This window comes from Poromitra crassiceps (assembly GCF_964638095.1).
Source record: "Poromitra crassiceps genome assembly, chromosome: 14".
Lineage (NCBI taxonomy): Eukaryota > Metazoa > Chordata > Actinopteri > Beryciformes > Melamphaidae > Poromitra > Poromitra crassiceps.
This window is the reverse complement of record NC_139633.1, coordinates 42,323,049-42,339,678: the sequence shown is the minus strand read 5'-3', so window position 1 is coordinate 42,339,678 and position 16,630 is coordinate 42,323,049. Positions and strand designations below refer to the sequence as shown.

The 16,630-nt window shown below is 44.3% G+C and overlaps 1 protein-coding gene across 1 annotated transcript; it reads right to left on the bottom strand.

The window, feature by feature from the left end:
• Nucleotides 1-803: 803 nt before the first annotated feature.
• On the bottom strand, nucleotides 804-16,387 carry LOC310789210 (zinc finger Y-chromosomal protein 1-like; the record flags this gene model as incomplete). Its single annotated transcript, XM_083650796.1, has 6 exons — nucleotides 804-2,243; nucleotides 4,628-4,796; nucleotides 6,483-6,642; nucleotides 7,974-8,497; nucleotides 8,592-8,703; nucleotides 16,259-16,387. The coding sequence occupies 6 exons, from the start codon at nucleotides 16,385-16,387 to the stop codon at nucleotides 1,802-1,804; spliced, it is 1,536 nt and encodes a 511-aa protein (XP_083506922.1). The 3' UTR covers nucleotides 804-1,801.
• Nucleotides 16,388-16,630: the final 243 nt, after the last annotated feature.

Here is a 16,630-nt window from a genome sequence, read left to right as displayed (position 1 = left end):
AGATTGTGGATAGTTTTAAGTTTTTAGGGGTGCAGATCTCCAAAGACCGTAAGTGGTCTCTTAACTGTTCTTTCAATGTCAGGAAGGCTCAACAACGTCTCTACTTCCTGAGATGCCTGAAAAAGGCTGGTGTTTCACTGTCGAGAGCCTCCTCACAGGTTGCATAACTGTCTGGTACAGAAGCTGCTCTGCCGAAGACTGTTGTCTCATCGACAGAGTTGTGAAAACAGCCCAGAAGATTATAGGCGCAGACTTGCCTCCTGTGAGAGATATGTGCAATGGTCTTATCACCCGACTACCTTCGAGCAGACGCTTCCGATGGGAGCGCTCCCCAGACAGGAAGGTTAAGCACAGGGTTCCCACAAGCAGACTTGTAAACAGTTTCTTCCCAGAGGCAGTCAGGTTCTTAAACGAATAGCACAACTGCACCTTTTTGCTTTGATCTGCTGCTTTATTATTTTACTATTTTTTTAAATCTTTCTAACCTTGCATGCGAGACATGCTATCCTGGCTAGAGAACAGCACAAAGCACTTTATTGTATTTTATTCCCTTCTTATTATGCCTTTTTAAAAATCATTGTTTTTTTTATACCCTTTATTCATTTACAACCATGCACTGTGCCGACATGCTGAATGTATCCATGTCTTACCCTGTTTAATGTTTTGTTGTGTGCTCTCTGTTTTTGTACTTTCTTTTTCTATACCATGTGGAGGTGTGGCTTGTGTACAAGAATTCCAATGCATTTTAATGCCAAGTTTTAATGCAAATGGCAAATAAACTTGAACTTGCTAAAAGGGTGTCTACAGGTATAAAGATTTAAATGTAATATTTTTTAAAGATCTTTTTAATACCACTTTAAATGAAACTGAACACCAAACTTGTGGTGGAATTTATACACCAAAAGTGAAAATATACTCTTTCCAAGTAAACACATTGTCATTTCTAAAGGACAAGCTTAAAGGAGAATTCCGGTTTTTTACACCCCAGACCTTATTTCCAGCTTAAAATATGATGTTTTACTCACCCAATTAACTTTGGTTTCATTCGGATGCCCACAGAAGATATTTAGTTCAGAGTAGGGTCCTCAAACAGGCTATAACGGGCACAAAGCTGCATGCGCTCTGTAAATAACACCTTTTCTGTCACATCGCGGTTCATTGTGGTTGTTATATAATTATGAGAACATGAATTAACTATCTAACAAGCTTCGTGCTGCCGACAGCCTGCTCAGTTTGCTGTCCGAGTGTCCGTCACATGATAACACCTCCCGCTTTATCTCCCACTGCTGTTTGTAATCGATATATGGCCTTATTCCATATGAGCAGCAATTGAATTGAATTGTCCATAATCTTGACATCAGATCATATCTATATGCCAAGCTAGGCTGCTAAGCTAACAACACAACAGAGAACGAGTCAACTCTGACCTGCCCCGGATGGGCTTACAGTGCTTATGTTCTTCTTCTGTGGTTTATCTTCTTCCGTTACCAAACAGAAGCGCTTCTCACTGCTTCTTCTGAAGCACATCCAGGGCAGGTCAGAGTTGACTCGGTCTCTGTTGTGTTGAGCCTCGTTAGATAGCTAATTCATGTTCTCATAATTATATAACAAGCACAATGAACCGCAATGTGACAGAAAAGGTGTTATTTACAGAGCGCATGCAGCGTGCCCCGTTTGCACCCGTTATAGCCTGTTTGAGGAGCTCGCCATCCGAATGAAACCAAAGTTATTTGGGTGAGTAAAACATCACACTTTAAGCTGGAAATAAGGTCTGGGGTTAAATTACAGTAATTGGCTGAATTTAAGAACACTGTCCAAATGACTGACTGAATGATTGACAGGTATCAATCACTGTCATGATGGGCTCTTTTTTTGAGGGGAGAGAGAAGATAACAGCCTCTAAGGCCTGGTCTGTCTCGGTCATGCTGTGTTTGAGATGGGTCTTCTGGTGCGTCTTCAGGAAGTCGAGCAGTCTGAATCTCTTCCCACAGGTGGAGCAGCAGTAGGGTGTCTCTCCGGTGTGGATGCTGTTGTGTTTAGTCAGGTTTCCCGCCGTGTTGAAGGCCGCATCGCAGACGCCGCAGGCGAACTTCCTGGGCTTGTCGCTGCGCGGCCATTCGCTCCGCGGCCCCCGCAGGCGCCCGGCACCCGGACGCTTCCCGCTGTGCGCATGCTTGGTGTGCTGCTTGAGCACCGATGGGTAGTGGAAGCTCTTCCCGCAGCCCGGAGAGTCACAGGCGTATCTAGGGGTGTGTCATATCGTATCGTTATAGCTATACTGTTACTGTTCATATTCATAGTAAAAAGTTCATATAGTGATATCGGGATTAGGGTTGGCGCGATGGACGATGGCATCGACCATCGTGATTGTTCCGACACCCATCGACCTCTGAGCCTTCTACATCGGACAATCGTGATTAATTAACTGTTCTAAAATTAAAATTGTACAGATTTAATAATAAAAAGGCCAACTGCACTCACCCGCGACGCGCGAGTGGAATTAAACAACACCGCAGTTCAGAGTGGTCGGAGAGGAGGGGGAAAGGGAGGGGAGGGGAGAATATAGCAGAAGTTGGCTGTATTGGGTATTGTGGTGCCGGGCCGGGCAGCCAAACAGCACCACAACGACTTCATAAATCATTAATGACCTAATAATAGCCATATAAGACAATTAAAAATGTTACCACCCCCCCCCCCCCCCCCCCCCCCTCAGACCGTTACGCGGAGTAACGGTCTGACGTACGCACAGCAACAACAAGCATGGCTGAAGGCGGGTCCACGGGGGAGGAGTTAATTCCAAAAAGGGGAGTGGCTTCAGTAGTGTAGAAGTGGTTTGGTTACAAAATATAAAAATAACGATATATCGTGAGTCGTGACACTTCCTCTTGCAATACATTATTGATACACTGGCGCCCATATCGTGATGCCATATTGTGATGCCATATCGTGATACCATATCATGATACCATATTGTGATATCATATCGTGTGATACCATATCATGATACCATATTGTGATATAATATCGTGTAATACCATATCGTGATACCATATCGTGATGCCGTGACATTTATTGTGAAATGTGTAGTGTATATATTTTTTTGCATTGTTTTTTCTGTAAACTTCATTTACAGATTGAAAATATTTTAGTGAGGCAGTTGTACAGTTAGTTGTACATTGTGTCATGTCAATTATGTGAATAAATACATCATTCCTATTCCCTTTTTGGGGTTATTTTTTCCTCTTCAGTTACACACACATTGTGATGTATCATAGATTACATTTCTTGCAATGTATCGATTATCGTAGAACCGCTGTATCGTGATACCATCGTCATCGAGGATCAAGTATTGTGATAGTATCGTATTATGAGTTACTCTGCGATTCCCACCCGTAATTTGAATTGAAGGCATATATTTTAAGGGAAATTGTTACATTTACGCGGACATAAAACTATATTGTGGTGACCACAATGGTCTGCTAGCAGACTCTAGCAGACTGGGGACATAAACCTCAAGTGCTTAGAGCAGGTGAGTCACGTGACTGGAGTCACATGACCGGTTGGACTATAAATTGCCACGGCTTGGCCCAGCTGGCCAAGCGTCTGCGCCTTCTCCTCACTGGAGGCAAACAGACCGACCACATCCTGCAGCTAGCAGCTAGCCTAGCCACACTCTGTTAGCTAGCCTAGCCACACTCTGTTAGCTAGCGTAGCCACACTCTGTTAGCTAGCCTAGCCACACTCTGTTAGCTAGCCTAGCCACACTCTGTTAGCTAGCCTAGCCACACTCTGTTAGCTAGCGTAGCCACACTCTGTTAGCTAGCCTAGCCACACTCTGTTAGCTAGCCTAGCCACACTCTGTTAGCTAGCCTAGCCACACTCTGTTAGCTAGCCTAGCCACACTCTGTTAGCTAGCCTGCAACGCTGTCTGTTTGGTTTGTACTTAGATAGGGACCGACAATAAATGATGCCAGCGACATGCTGGATCAACTTTATCTCAGCATCTGTCATTCCCTACAATATAACACTTATTTTGTTGCAATTGTATGTTCTTGAAATTAAGGATAAAATATTTTTGAGTATTTTGTCATAATCGTCAAGAATATCGTTATCACAGAAATAGGGTGAAATAGAGTGAAATAGAGTACCGCAGGGATGGCGTATTTTTAGGTATTTTTGTTTAGGTATTTTTGTAGGCTTACTCGGAAGTCCCTGCGCTGCTGGTTCGTAGGAGGAAAAGGCAATGGGATTTTTGTATGGGAATTAGGGTTAAATGCATGAAATAAGATCTGTGTTTAACAAAAGTTTATGAAACAGCGAAGCATCACAAATGTGGACCACTTTTATGACTTTTGAAGCGTAAATGTGTTTTTTAAGGCGATTTTCGGAAAATGCTTGAAAAAGTCATAAAAGTGATCCTCATTCGTGAAGATGATCTTGCACAAAACACAAACTTTTCCGTTTCTTACACTTTTGTTAAGCACAGACCTTATCTCATGCATTTAACTGAAATCCACAGAAAATAATCCCATTCACTTTCATACGTACGAGCCAGAATTGCTAGCGTCCATGTTTTCCGGACTCATTCCTGCTGTACTGTATATGATATTCTTATAGGCCCATGTACCTCCTCTGAGCCTGCAGGGCGTCTCCGGGCGGCACCTCCTCGGCGTGCTTGGCGATCATGTGCTGCTTCAGGTTTCTGTAGCTCTTGCCGCAGGCCGTGCAGAGCTCGCGCTCACCGATGTGCGTTGCCCGGTGGACCCGCAGCCCCTCGATCTGCGTGAAGCACTTACCTAGAGACCAGACGGTATGAAAATTTCATATCACGATTATAGTGACCAAAATGATCACGGTTATCAGTATTATCATGCTACTGTTCTGAAAATGTTCCAAAAGTACCGATACACACAGTGTTAATCTTGACAGCAAATTTTGATTTCGTTTTAGTCAGTCTTTTGACTAAAATGCCATTTTGTTTTAGTCATATTTCAGTCATCTGAAATGTTTTACTTTTAGTTGACTAAATATCATAAGATTTTAGTCGACTAAATCTAACGTAGATTTACCTAACAGGCTTAGTTAAAGAAGAAGTAGAATGCATCATTTAAAAGTTTCTCTAGAATATCCAAACTCATTGGAAATATATATCAGTCTGTTATTATGGAATGATATTAAGGTTTGAATGTGCAATACAGACACAGATTTAATAACTTATTCTTCTTTTCTTCTGATTGATCTCTTCCCAATTTGTCAAGATTTTATTCGTTGACAAAAATGTCAATAGATTTCCTCATCGCTTTTCTAACTGTTTTATTTAGTTAACGCAGGGATGGGCAACTTTGATGATAGAGAGGGCCAGAAAAAATGTCCTCGCTGCCAGAGGGTCAGATTGTGACCGTGCACTTCCACCAGTAGCCTACTGTAACTCCATCACTCCCAATTATAGCTACCAATTTGATGAAAAGGACAAAATATGTATTGGTAATGAAAGTTTATTATACCTATATAATTGTATATATGTTTATATATCTACTATGTCGGACTTTCTGTGTTTGTCAGGCAGCTGGCCACTTCCTGTGTCGTGGACTGACTACGTCACGTGTTGTCTCCATGGAGACGAGACGGTGCCCCATGCCCGCGCTAAGATGGCAGCGAAAACTAAACTCTTATCTAAAGTACGGGAGCCCTTCAGATTCTGTAAAAGTAGAACGTACGTTAGCTGCAAACTATGAAAATCAACCTTGCATCACAAACGATAACATAACGTTATGGACGAACGGGACTCAACAAGCAGGGTAAGCGTTAACGTTACTACAGAAATGTACTTATGATTTAGTATAGCTTAAGTTCGGGAACAAGACCACGCCTCAACATTCAACTTCCGGCTCCACCCTATCTATACACGCCTATCACAATCTCTCCCTCTCTCGCATGTCTCAGTTCTCTCATCCCACCCTCCCAACCCCTTGCTCTTCTCCTTCAGTACAGGAACCAGGGGGTCATGATGGAGCCAAGAAGAGTCCCCATCAGCGAGACAGTACCCACCCTGAGTCTCCATTCCCTGGTTCCTCAAGACAACCATCCACACAGACTCATTGGACCGTCCGCGGTCACCCCCAGTCTCTAAGCACTATCCATCCATCCCCTCGCTCATCCTTACATCTCATTACCCTCCATCCCTATCATTTATTCATTCATTCAATTATTCATCCCCCCTCCCTCGATCCTTTCATCCCTCTTCCCTCCCCACCAAATGGGCACACGCTGGAGCCTCCATGTCTCTGATGACAAGCCTTGAGATTCCTCAGGTGTGCCATTTAGTTTGAGAAAGATTTTACAATTTGCAGCCCATGTAGATGGTGTCTTCCTCTGCCTCTTCCTCAAATCTTCCTGTTTGATAATAAAAATTCGAGATGGAGAATACTAAGGGTTTGTATCATGTTTTATCGTTAAAAACCGGAAATTGTTTCATGGCTTACCGCATGTCTCGCAGCTGAATGGCCGCTCCGCCTGGTGCACCCGCTTGTGGCGTCGCAAGTGGCCCAGCTGGTAGAAGGCGTTGCCGCAGACGTCACAGATGTAGGTCTTGTCCTCGTGCGTCAGCTGGTGCGTTTTCAGCTGGCTGATGGTGGTGTAGGCCTTACAGGCCGTACAGATGAAATGGTATGAAAATTTCATATCACAATTATATTGATCAAAATCATCACGTTATCAGTATTATCACGGTATTGTTAACACATTCAGTGCCAGCGACGCCATATGGCGTCATTAGAAATTTACCGTACAGTGCCAGCGACGCCAAATGGCGTCATAACTCCAAATTGTTTTTTTGACGGGGGGGTGTCGATCTAAGCTTCTTACGTCGCCTCTAACAATATTGTAGCTATTGGAGGTCGATAACCTATTTTACAAACCCATTAGGTGGCGACAGCACTCTCCTGATCAGAGAAAAAGGAGCCAAACACACAGAAATAGTCACTGGGGAAAATGAGGAAATCGCATCGCATCCGTCCGTATGCATCGACGTGCCTCCATAAACGAGCACAACGCCAGCTGTGCCCCCAGCAGCAGCATCCGCTGTCACAACTGAGCACCACCATGTACGCTGCAACAGCACATTCACATAATCAGCCTTATTATTCCGAACTGGAAGCATGCCAGCCCGTGACAAACACACGCGGAACCAAAAAGCTGAATGTCGCGCACCATTCACTGTGTGTGCGCAGCAAACTCAGCAGAGACTGAGAGCCACCAGACACATAAGACACACCCAGGAGGCGTGTGCAGTTGAGGGGGGGGGGGGGGGGGGGAGCACGGAGAGCAGCAGAGCAGCATACACTTCACCCAGACAGACCCAGACATCAGAAAATTAGCTTCAGAGTCAGTGATGTGCTTGAAATGTTTAATTTCACAAAAGGCTCATTATCTCAGCTCGTAGAAAAAAAGGGATGTTTTTGCTTCAATCAAGCTATCTTCTCCGGCTCATAACTAAAGAACGGAAAATGGGATCAATAAACTTTTTTTTGCAGGTGATAGAAGAGAGTCTCATCGTTATTTGTGCGTGTTCAGTGTTTACATAGTAATTATTAAAAAAATTATATGACTGTTTTAAAATGCATTGCGGCCTATGTGGCACAGCAAGCAACCTTTTGCCCAAGGGCCGTGGCACTGAAAGTGTTAAAAGGGGCTGAAAATGTTCAAAAAGTACGGAAATCATTTCACAAAGTTTTATATTGAAAACTCAGACTCAAAGGGTACTGATACACTCACTGAAATCATTTCATCAAGGCTGCACGCTTGTCTGGGACTGTTGCTAACTTCGATGATGGACAGTGTTTACCATGTTTGTTCAAAGCGCTGTAATCACGGGAACACGGTTATACTGATAATGAAAATTTGAAATCCTACGGTTACCGTGAGGGAATTTAAATCACGGTTTATCATTGAACCGGTTATCGTTTCGTTCCTACCTTGCCGCAGGTCTCGCAGTGGAAGGGGCGCTCTCCGCGGTGCATGCGGTGGTGGTTGTCGCGGTGCGGCTTGTGGTTGAAGGTTTTCTCGCAGAAGTCGCAGGCGAACGGCCGCACCGCCACATCGTGTGCCTGCCGGGCGTGGCTTCGCAGGTCCAGCACGTTGCGGAACACCTCGCTGCAGTGCGGGCAGGGGTAGTGACCTCTGGGAGGCTTGGTGACGGCAACTTCCGGATCGGCGGCCTTCGTCTTGGCCTCTGCGGCCTTCGTCTTCCTCATTTTGGCCTCGCCGGTCTTTGTCTTCCTTGTCTTCGTCTCAGAAGTCTTTGTCTTCCTTGTCTTCGTCTCAGAAGTCTTTGTCTTGGCCCCCCGTGCAGAGTGGGCCCTCGCTCCACGGCCCCTGCGCGCAGCGCCGCGGACGCTCCTCCTGCCGCCAGCAGAGGCGGCCGGGCTGAGCGGCAGAGACTCTTCGTCGCTCGGTGGAGCTTTGACGTCCGTCACACATGGAGAGACCAAGGTCGAGTCTGAGAGTAGGAGGAGAAGATAAAGATAGCTGTGAGGAAAACTAATGGTGTGGAGCTCCAGCAGCTGGTTCTGGATCAGTGTGTTTGAACTAACCGGTGGTCTGAGGAGGACCTCCAGCCGGACGCTGCAGCAGATCTCTGATCAGATTCAGGATGGAGTCCGACGCATCCACGCATCTGACCTTCACCAGAGTCTCCAGCTTCTCCTGAAACACACACACACACATCGTATAGAAACTATGCACAGAGTCGCCGTAATGTCGATCCCCATTGGTTTTTGGACTCCCCTTTTGAAGCCTAGTATGAGAGTCTGGCCGTCGCCATCTTGGTTCTTGCGCAGCTCGCGTGAGACGACACGAGACCAGGGGTTTCCCAGAGCAGCAGCTCCACCTGCTATTGGTCCGTGATTGTCAAGTTGTGCGATCACTGGACAGGCGACCTGTCAATCATGCCAAAAACATAGTCTTTTCTATCTATTTGACTCTAAACAGGTGAGTTATAAAAAAAATCCATCCCCGTACAGTTGTCATAAAAAGTGAAGTTATTGTGCAAATTGCAAATATGTGTTGCCCAAGCAGGATGAATTGCATAATTACTCAGACTATGCCTGAAGTAGGCATATACATATATATATATATATATATATATATATATATTAGGGGTGGGGGAAAAAATCGATTCACCTAAGTATCGCGATTTTTAATGTCACGATTTTTTGGATCGATCTTTTATTCCAGAATCGATAATCGCAAATTAAAAAAAAAAAAAAAAAATTTTTTTTTTTTTTTTTTTTTTGGGTGCTTGCAGTCAGGCCACTCACTGAACAGCAGGCCAGGCGCCGCCTACTGGTTTACTAGTGGTTTTATTACTTTATTAGTTAGTCTGAAGTAATAATTACACTTCAGGGTTAAAGTGGGTGCATCTCATTGTAAAATTGGACCCAAATCTGGCTTCAAACGGCCCAAATTTCACGCGCGTTGGCCCATATCGGCCTGGCCTGCTTGGTATCTAATGCCCGGCCTGAATTATGATCCCAGTCCGCCCCTGTTTTTAACTATATCGCCCAGCCCTACTCATGATATATAATATACAGTCTCTAGTGTATGATTCAACTTTTCCCATGTTCTAATCTAGTGTAAAAAAGCAAACAAACTGAAAAAAGAAAAGAAAAAAATAAACAAAAATCGCAATAAATCGTAATATCGAATCGCAATAATCGTAGAATCGCAATAATCGTGAATCGCAATATATATCGAATCGGCACCAAAGTATCGTGATAGTATCGAATCGGGAGATAAGTGAATCGGCACAGCCCTAATATATATATATATATATATATATATTTATATATATATATATATATATAAGCAATATCACACGAGAGGGAGTGCTGTTGTTGGCTAATATCGTCACTGCTGTGATTCGGTCGTAGGCACGAGGCCGCAGGCCGAGTGCCGAAGATAATCACAGCAGTGACGATATTAGCCAACAACAGCACGACCTCGAATGTGATATTGCTTTTATACAACCGTTAGATTAAACAAAGTTGATTAAAAAAATGACAAAAAGCTGAGAAAATATATGATTTCTCTATTTATTCCTCCGCCAAAAAAAATAGTTCCCTCAGCTTTCTGCTTTGCCGAAAATGTAGCCTAATCAGCCTAATTAACTGCAGGCTGTCTACTTTACTACTGTCTACTCTACAGCTGTGAAGCATTTTGTTGATTAGGGCAGCTGTGAAGCGGAGTGATCTACACACAGTGAAGCGCCAGTGCGTTATCGTGAATTATCGGCACTGGTAGGATCCCTCTTGTCCAATCAAATTGCCCGGCCGGAACTACAGTGTACCTGTTGTATATATATAATATATATATATATATTGCCATGGCAACTCTCTTACTAAAAGCCTTTGGTTACCTCAAATGACAATGTAGAAAAAACAAATGGCGGAGACAGCTGTCAGATCCTTGTGAATCGATCTTTGCTTATAACTTTACTAATACTTCGCAGAAAATTATGTTTTGTACAAGAATAGACGCGGGCTAATGTCTTCTTTGCAAAAAAAAGGCTGTTAACCCCGCATTTAACCCCGCATTTAACCCCGTAACGTTAGTTGGTGTCGGGCTTTGCAGAAAGCACTCAGCTTCTCAGCAAGCGCTGAGAATGCAGCGCTGCGCTCGAGCTGCGTGTCGGGCTTTCCAGAAAGCTCTCAGCTGCGTGGTGTTGTGGCATATATCCCGCTGCTCAGCAGTTATCGCACTCGGCCTGCGGCCTCGTGGGATAACAGCTGATCAGCGGGATATATTCGCCACAACACACTGGCTCTCATGCTATATTGCTTAAATATATATAATGTATATAGGCTACTGTTACTGTAGTGTATTTTTTTAAATGACAACACTTATGGTATATGTCGCTGTGAATCCACGCTAAAGGCTGCCTTACCCCGCTAGCCGGGCGCTTCTCGCTCATGCACTCGCTAGCGCCCGGGCCAACCATAATAATTTTCCCCATAGACCAGCTTTCCGCTCGCGCAGATACGTTGAAAACATTACTTACCTGAGCCAGAAACTTGAAGTGAAGACCTTATCCGATGCCTAACATCCGCTTCTAAATAGCGACAGCAGTCGCCGCTTGCAACTTGTTGCATAAAATTTACTTTTTGATGTCTTTGATATCAAAAAGTCCTTAATGCAATACCAATTCCGGAAGTGTGGGGGGCAGTACGGACAGCGATGCACTGTGTTTACTCACTACTGCCCCCAATTTTCACTCACAAGTAAACCACAACAGACTCGGGTCCCCCAAGTCAAGTTCTAGTTAGGCTAAGTCTGCTCAGCTCATTTCACAACAGGTAAGAATAATGAACAAATCTCATAGCATGCCGCATGTGGTGTTTGTTACAATAATGATGGGCTTAGTAGGAGAGGAGGGCTGGATAGATTTGCTCCACTCAACAGCTAAAAAAATCTCATACTTGGAGAATAGGGGAGATAGATTCAGTGTTATTGTCCTTCGGTGTACGTCGCTAGGGATGGGCGCGAGTACTCGGGTACTCGAGCACTCGTTCATAACGTCAGTACTTGAGTAACGTTTCTGCTGTTCGGGTACTCGCCCCACTCAAAAATGGTCTAAGATCTACGCACGCATTGTCATGTGGATCTGGCAGCATGAACTGCACGGACGTCAAGTCAGCCAGAATGTACAAGTACATCATCCGCTTTGTTGCTTTCAAAATAAAAGCCTTATTGTAACGTAACCTTATTTATTTTGAGTAATGCGTTACAGCCAGTTTCACGCCATATATCACAACGAGTATTTTGATACAAGGTTTGCTGCTTCATTCGTTGAAATACTTTTTCTCCTCCAACGTGCATCAATAAGCTATTTACTTTTGTTTAAGTAACATTATTTTGAAAGTTTTAACCGGAAGTTTTCCAGCTCATCCCGAAGGTGGCTGGAGACGCACGCTTCTTCATAGCGCACGCCTGATAAAACTCATTCAAAACATTGCACTAGTTTACTGACTACACTGTCGTTTCCCATAACGTTAGTCACAAGAAATGTGGAGAAAGAATCACTTTTTGGCAGACAATCGCTTCATGGTGATCACTATTCAGCTGCAGCTGTAACGTTAATCACACTGGTCAGTTTTCACTTTTTGGCAGAACACCGGACCTTGTAATCCGTGGATTACCGTTAATGTAACAGTGATCATAAAGTAAAATGGATGATACTGGACAATAACCTGACATTGCTGGACAATGGACATGGAAATGCCTTCGCTTGTTTCACAACGTGTCTGCTCCAAAGCGCTAATGCCATCCATCCAACCATCGGAGATAGGCTACTGTCTGAGGAAGGCGTTAGATCAGGGGTGCCCAAATTCTTTCCCATGAAGGGCCAAAACTCAATCTGGGTGGAGGGCCGAGGGCCAAAAATAAACATTGTGGAATTACATTAAAATGTATTGTGTTTTATAGAAAATTCTAACATTCTAAATCTAAAATAACATTTCAATATAATAATCTACTTTTTATCTGTTTGGTAATTGTAATAATTTGCAATTGGTTATATATATTTAAAAAAACATCTGCATTTGTGGGGAGCTTAAACATTTAATCAGTAAACACCCCGTTAAATACAGTTGTATTTTCCACCTTTGTAATCAAGAGAGAAATTAATTAATTAATTAATGACTTAATTCACAACTTGAAAAATCCTCAAGGTACTTTGAAAATCAGCTTTATTGTCCATCTTTTGTAAACAATTTGCCATGACAATTTGTCAAAAACATGCAATATCCTGGTTGCTAATGTGGTTCCTCCTCTGGTCGTTAAAGGCGCCTGTTCAGAGGGAGGGGAACTGGTTGGAATAGCGTGAACCTCCCACGTGCTATGTCCTACGGGTGAAGTTTCCTCTGTCAGGTGAAAAGAAGCGGCTGGCTAACTGCCCATGTCTTGGAGGAAGCATGGAGCCAGTTTTGGCTCTCCCCAGATCGGCAGAGGGGGGGGGGGGGGGGGGGGGGGAGTAAAAAAATAATAATATATATATATATATATATATATATATATATATATATATATATATACATATATAACCCCCCCCCCCTCCCAAATCCGTGGCGGACCAAAACAAACAGAACAACAAACTTGGCCCACGGGCCCCAAATTGGTCACCACCGCTTTAGATGTTAGCTTAGCGTCACCCAAGATCAGTCAGTTCCTCTCCTGACAAAAAATGCTCCAGGTAGCGCTTTTTCCATGCAAAAATGCAAACGTAATGTGTGAACAGCCCCCCACACAGCAGATTACCCCTGCTCAGTCATTACCATAGTAATCACACAGACCCCCCCCCCGCCCCCGCGCGTGAGTGCTCGAGCACTCGTTCATAATAGAAGGAGAGTACTCGAGTATTTAAATTGCTTAAAATGCCCATCCCTAGTCACTACGAGGCTCGCTCTCTTATGGGTTACGCCCACAGACGAAAAACCTGTCCCGACTGGTATAACATGACTTTAGGCCTGTAATGAATCAGTGGGGTCTTTGTCAATATTCGGGCTAAAAACCGAAGCTCACACCACGTACGAGTCTGGTTTATTTACAAAATTCACATCCGTGCTCATTGTTTTGAATGGCGGGTTCGCCCATGTCCCGGCCCCTTGCTGCCCCCCTTGCCGACGTCAGAGTGACCTTACGTAGACCTTTCCTAAACTCCCAAAAAGTTGGCCTATGGCAGCGTAACCCCGGCGTTACGTTTCTGATTTTTTGCTGTTCATCTGTCATTTATGTGATTAATTAGGTAGTTAATTCTGAACAATGCTGTGCATGCTACATACCAAATTAACCGTCTGAATCTTGCGCATCGAACCATGTCTTCCTTTTTCAGATCAGATCAACACAGCAGAAGTTATAGCTGTCTTTGTACAAAGACAAAAGACAACATTTCAGATTATTTGGCTTTTTCAAATGGCTTTTTGGAAATCCGCCTAGGTATCTCCCTACAAAAACCACTGCCAAATACTCATGTTTTGGTATTTTTTCATCTTCTTTGAGTTGGGATGTGGTAAGGCCTGTGGCTATGTCTCCATTGGGTTTCTAGCCATAAATACAACAACCACAGGTAACTGTTTACACTCTAAAAGTGTTTTTTATTCTAGGCGAGAATCAACCACTGTGTTTGAGCTGGTGTTACTCAGGGTCAGTAAGACATAGAGTCATTCTGACACTTGGAACAGAAACTTCAAAGTCTTACCTTTCAGAAAAGGTCAGGCAGTTGTCTGTAACCCTAGCGGTTCAGCCACAGTAAGCATTTTAGTTTGGGTATGTCGTTTTCACAAAAAGACTCTCCCCAGACTCAAATATTATGTTGAATCACTGTGCTCCGCATACTCTGCAGCAGCATGCAGTAACGTAAGCCACTTCTTAACATGCAGTGGAATCCGTATTATAACCTGCTCCTAGCCGGTTGGCCTGCATGTTAAACAACAATTAGCCGGCCTAGGCGCGCCGCACTCCCGTGAGTCCGTATCTTATTCACCTCGCTCAGCGGTGTAAGATCCGGATTAGCGCAAAAGGAGCTGCAGTTAAACAGTGGCAGGTCATTATCCGCAGTTTATCACTAGTTTTTCCGCCCCCTGTATGTTGAGTGTTGGTGAAAAATAAAAATATAGCAGACGTTTTCGTTAGTGTAGAGCGCCGTTTAAAAGCCACACAAGCAGCATCAGTCTCGCCGGCCAGCGCTGGACCCGCTGTGAGGAAACACACAGGAGGAAACTGAAATGTCAACAGACATCCCTTGCTAGGCCAGTCCTTTTTTTAGGTCAAGTAGCCTACTTCAGGCAAGCAAGACGGCAGGAAAGAACCAGAAGCGTGCCTGCCGCCGTCAAAAGCGAAAGCGACCCGACGTAGAAAAAGCCTTTTTACCTACTCGGGCGAATCAATCAATCAATCAATGGCTCGCACTTGGTTCATATGATGAGGAGATTAATCAAAATGCTTACCACAAATAAAGCCACATGGGAGCCGAGAACCAGTGCAGGAGAGCTGCCGCGCAGGTGCCAGGTGAGTGGGAGAGATAAGGTGCCTACGTAGATTCAAGTTGTGCGCTGTCGCACTTATTACTTTTAGTGTTATTTCATCAAGGCAATGTCCAGAATATATGGGTTCATGAGTGTCTGCAAATGCAGATAGATAGGCTACAGTAGGAGCATGCATGCATGTTGTCTGTTTCAATAACGAAAGCGTCCTTTACCGAGAACGACGTGCCGACCAATTAAATATTCTTGCTGCGAAGTCGGCCTCTTAATGCCAACACTGGAATAAATAAGATCGACTACGACTATAGAGGCTATAAAGAATGGACTATAGAGAAATAAATGGATTCGTAACGTTTATTTAGGAAACATAGTGGCCGGTAAATATTCGATAGGACCGGAATTTTGGAACATTACCGGCTGCACTGGCCGTCTGGGAAAATCCCTGGTTTGGTTACAAATTCGCTAAAGCTGTTTCCTATCACATTTCTTGTTTTCGATACATGCTACCCCCCCCCCCCCCCCCCCGCCCACTGGCAGAAAAAACGGCTCATATCCAGTTGTTTCTTAACAAAGACCCCTCATGTTTAGAAAGGCAAAACCTGAAAATATCCTGCTCTATCTAGCCTGACATGATCCAGATTGTATGTTTAAAAGGCACTGTAGTGTATCAGCGTAAGAACTCTCAGGGGTCTGGCGTTGAGACTACTCTCAGTGAGACTGCCCGCTGTATAAATAATAATAACAATACGAGGGATCAGCCCAGCAGCAGAGCTTTTGGAGGCTTGAGTCTCTGACTCTAGCCGGCTGACTCTGTTTACATTTTAAAAACTGCAACAGTTCATTTGGCTCCGCCCACGAAATACGTCATGCTGTTTACAAACTCTTGAGCTACTTCTGCTCTCACTGAGAATGTTAAAATATAAGCGATGTGATGTATAGTTTTTGAGATATTAACGTTTGTTTGGCACAACTCATACAAATAACTGCCACGGGGTTCCGCATTTCTGGGTGGAAAGTGACGTCACGCTGATTCGTCCGAGCTTTTATTTTGAAGTCAAACCGGAGGTTGGGATGCAGCTTTTTAACATTACTTAACTAATACTATTTTTTAAACAACTAACTTTACTTACCGGGGTAACTCTTAACTTTAGCATAATGACACCGGCCTAGCTTCCTCACTACCTGAAGCTAACGGCTAAAGCTAGGCTAATGTTTAGCCTCACCTCCTCCTCCTGAGCCGCCTGGCAGGTCTTGATGTCGGCCGTCACAGCCTGGGCCAGGCGGGTCATTACGGCCCGCAGCTGGCGGCTCAGCCCGTCCAGGTTCAGCTCTACACCCCCCACCAGCACCATGATGAGACAAGGAACCGACAACGACAAGAATGTTGCTATGATGAATGTCTCTTCCTTCTCAATAGGTTCCTTGCGCGCATACAGGAAACTGCTTCCGCTTTACATAGTGACGCACAGAGCCGTATAGTCATGACATCATGACGCACGGCTGCAGCGTGCTGCTGCTGCGTTCACGTGCTCCGGGAATTCTGCAGTCACACATGCGCTCTACTCTCATTGCTCTACTACAGCTTCTGGCACCTG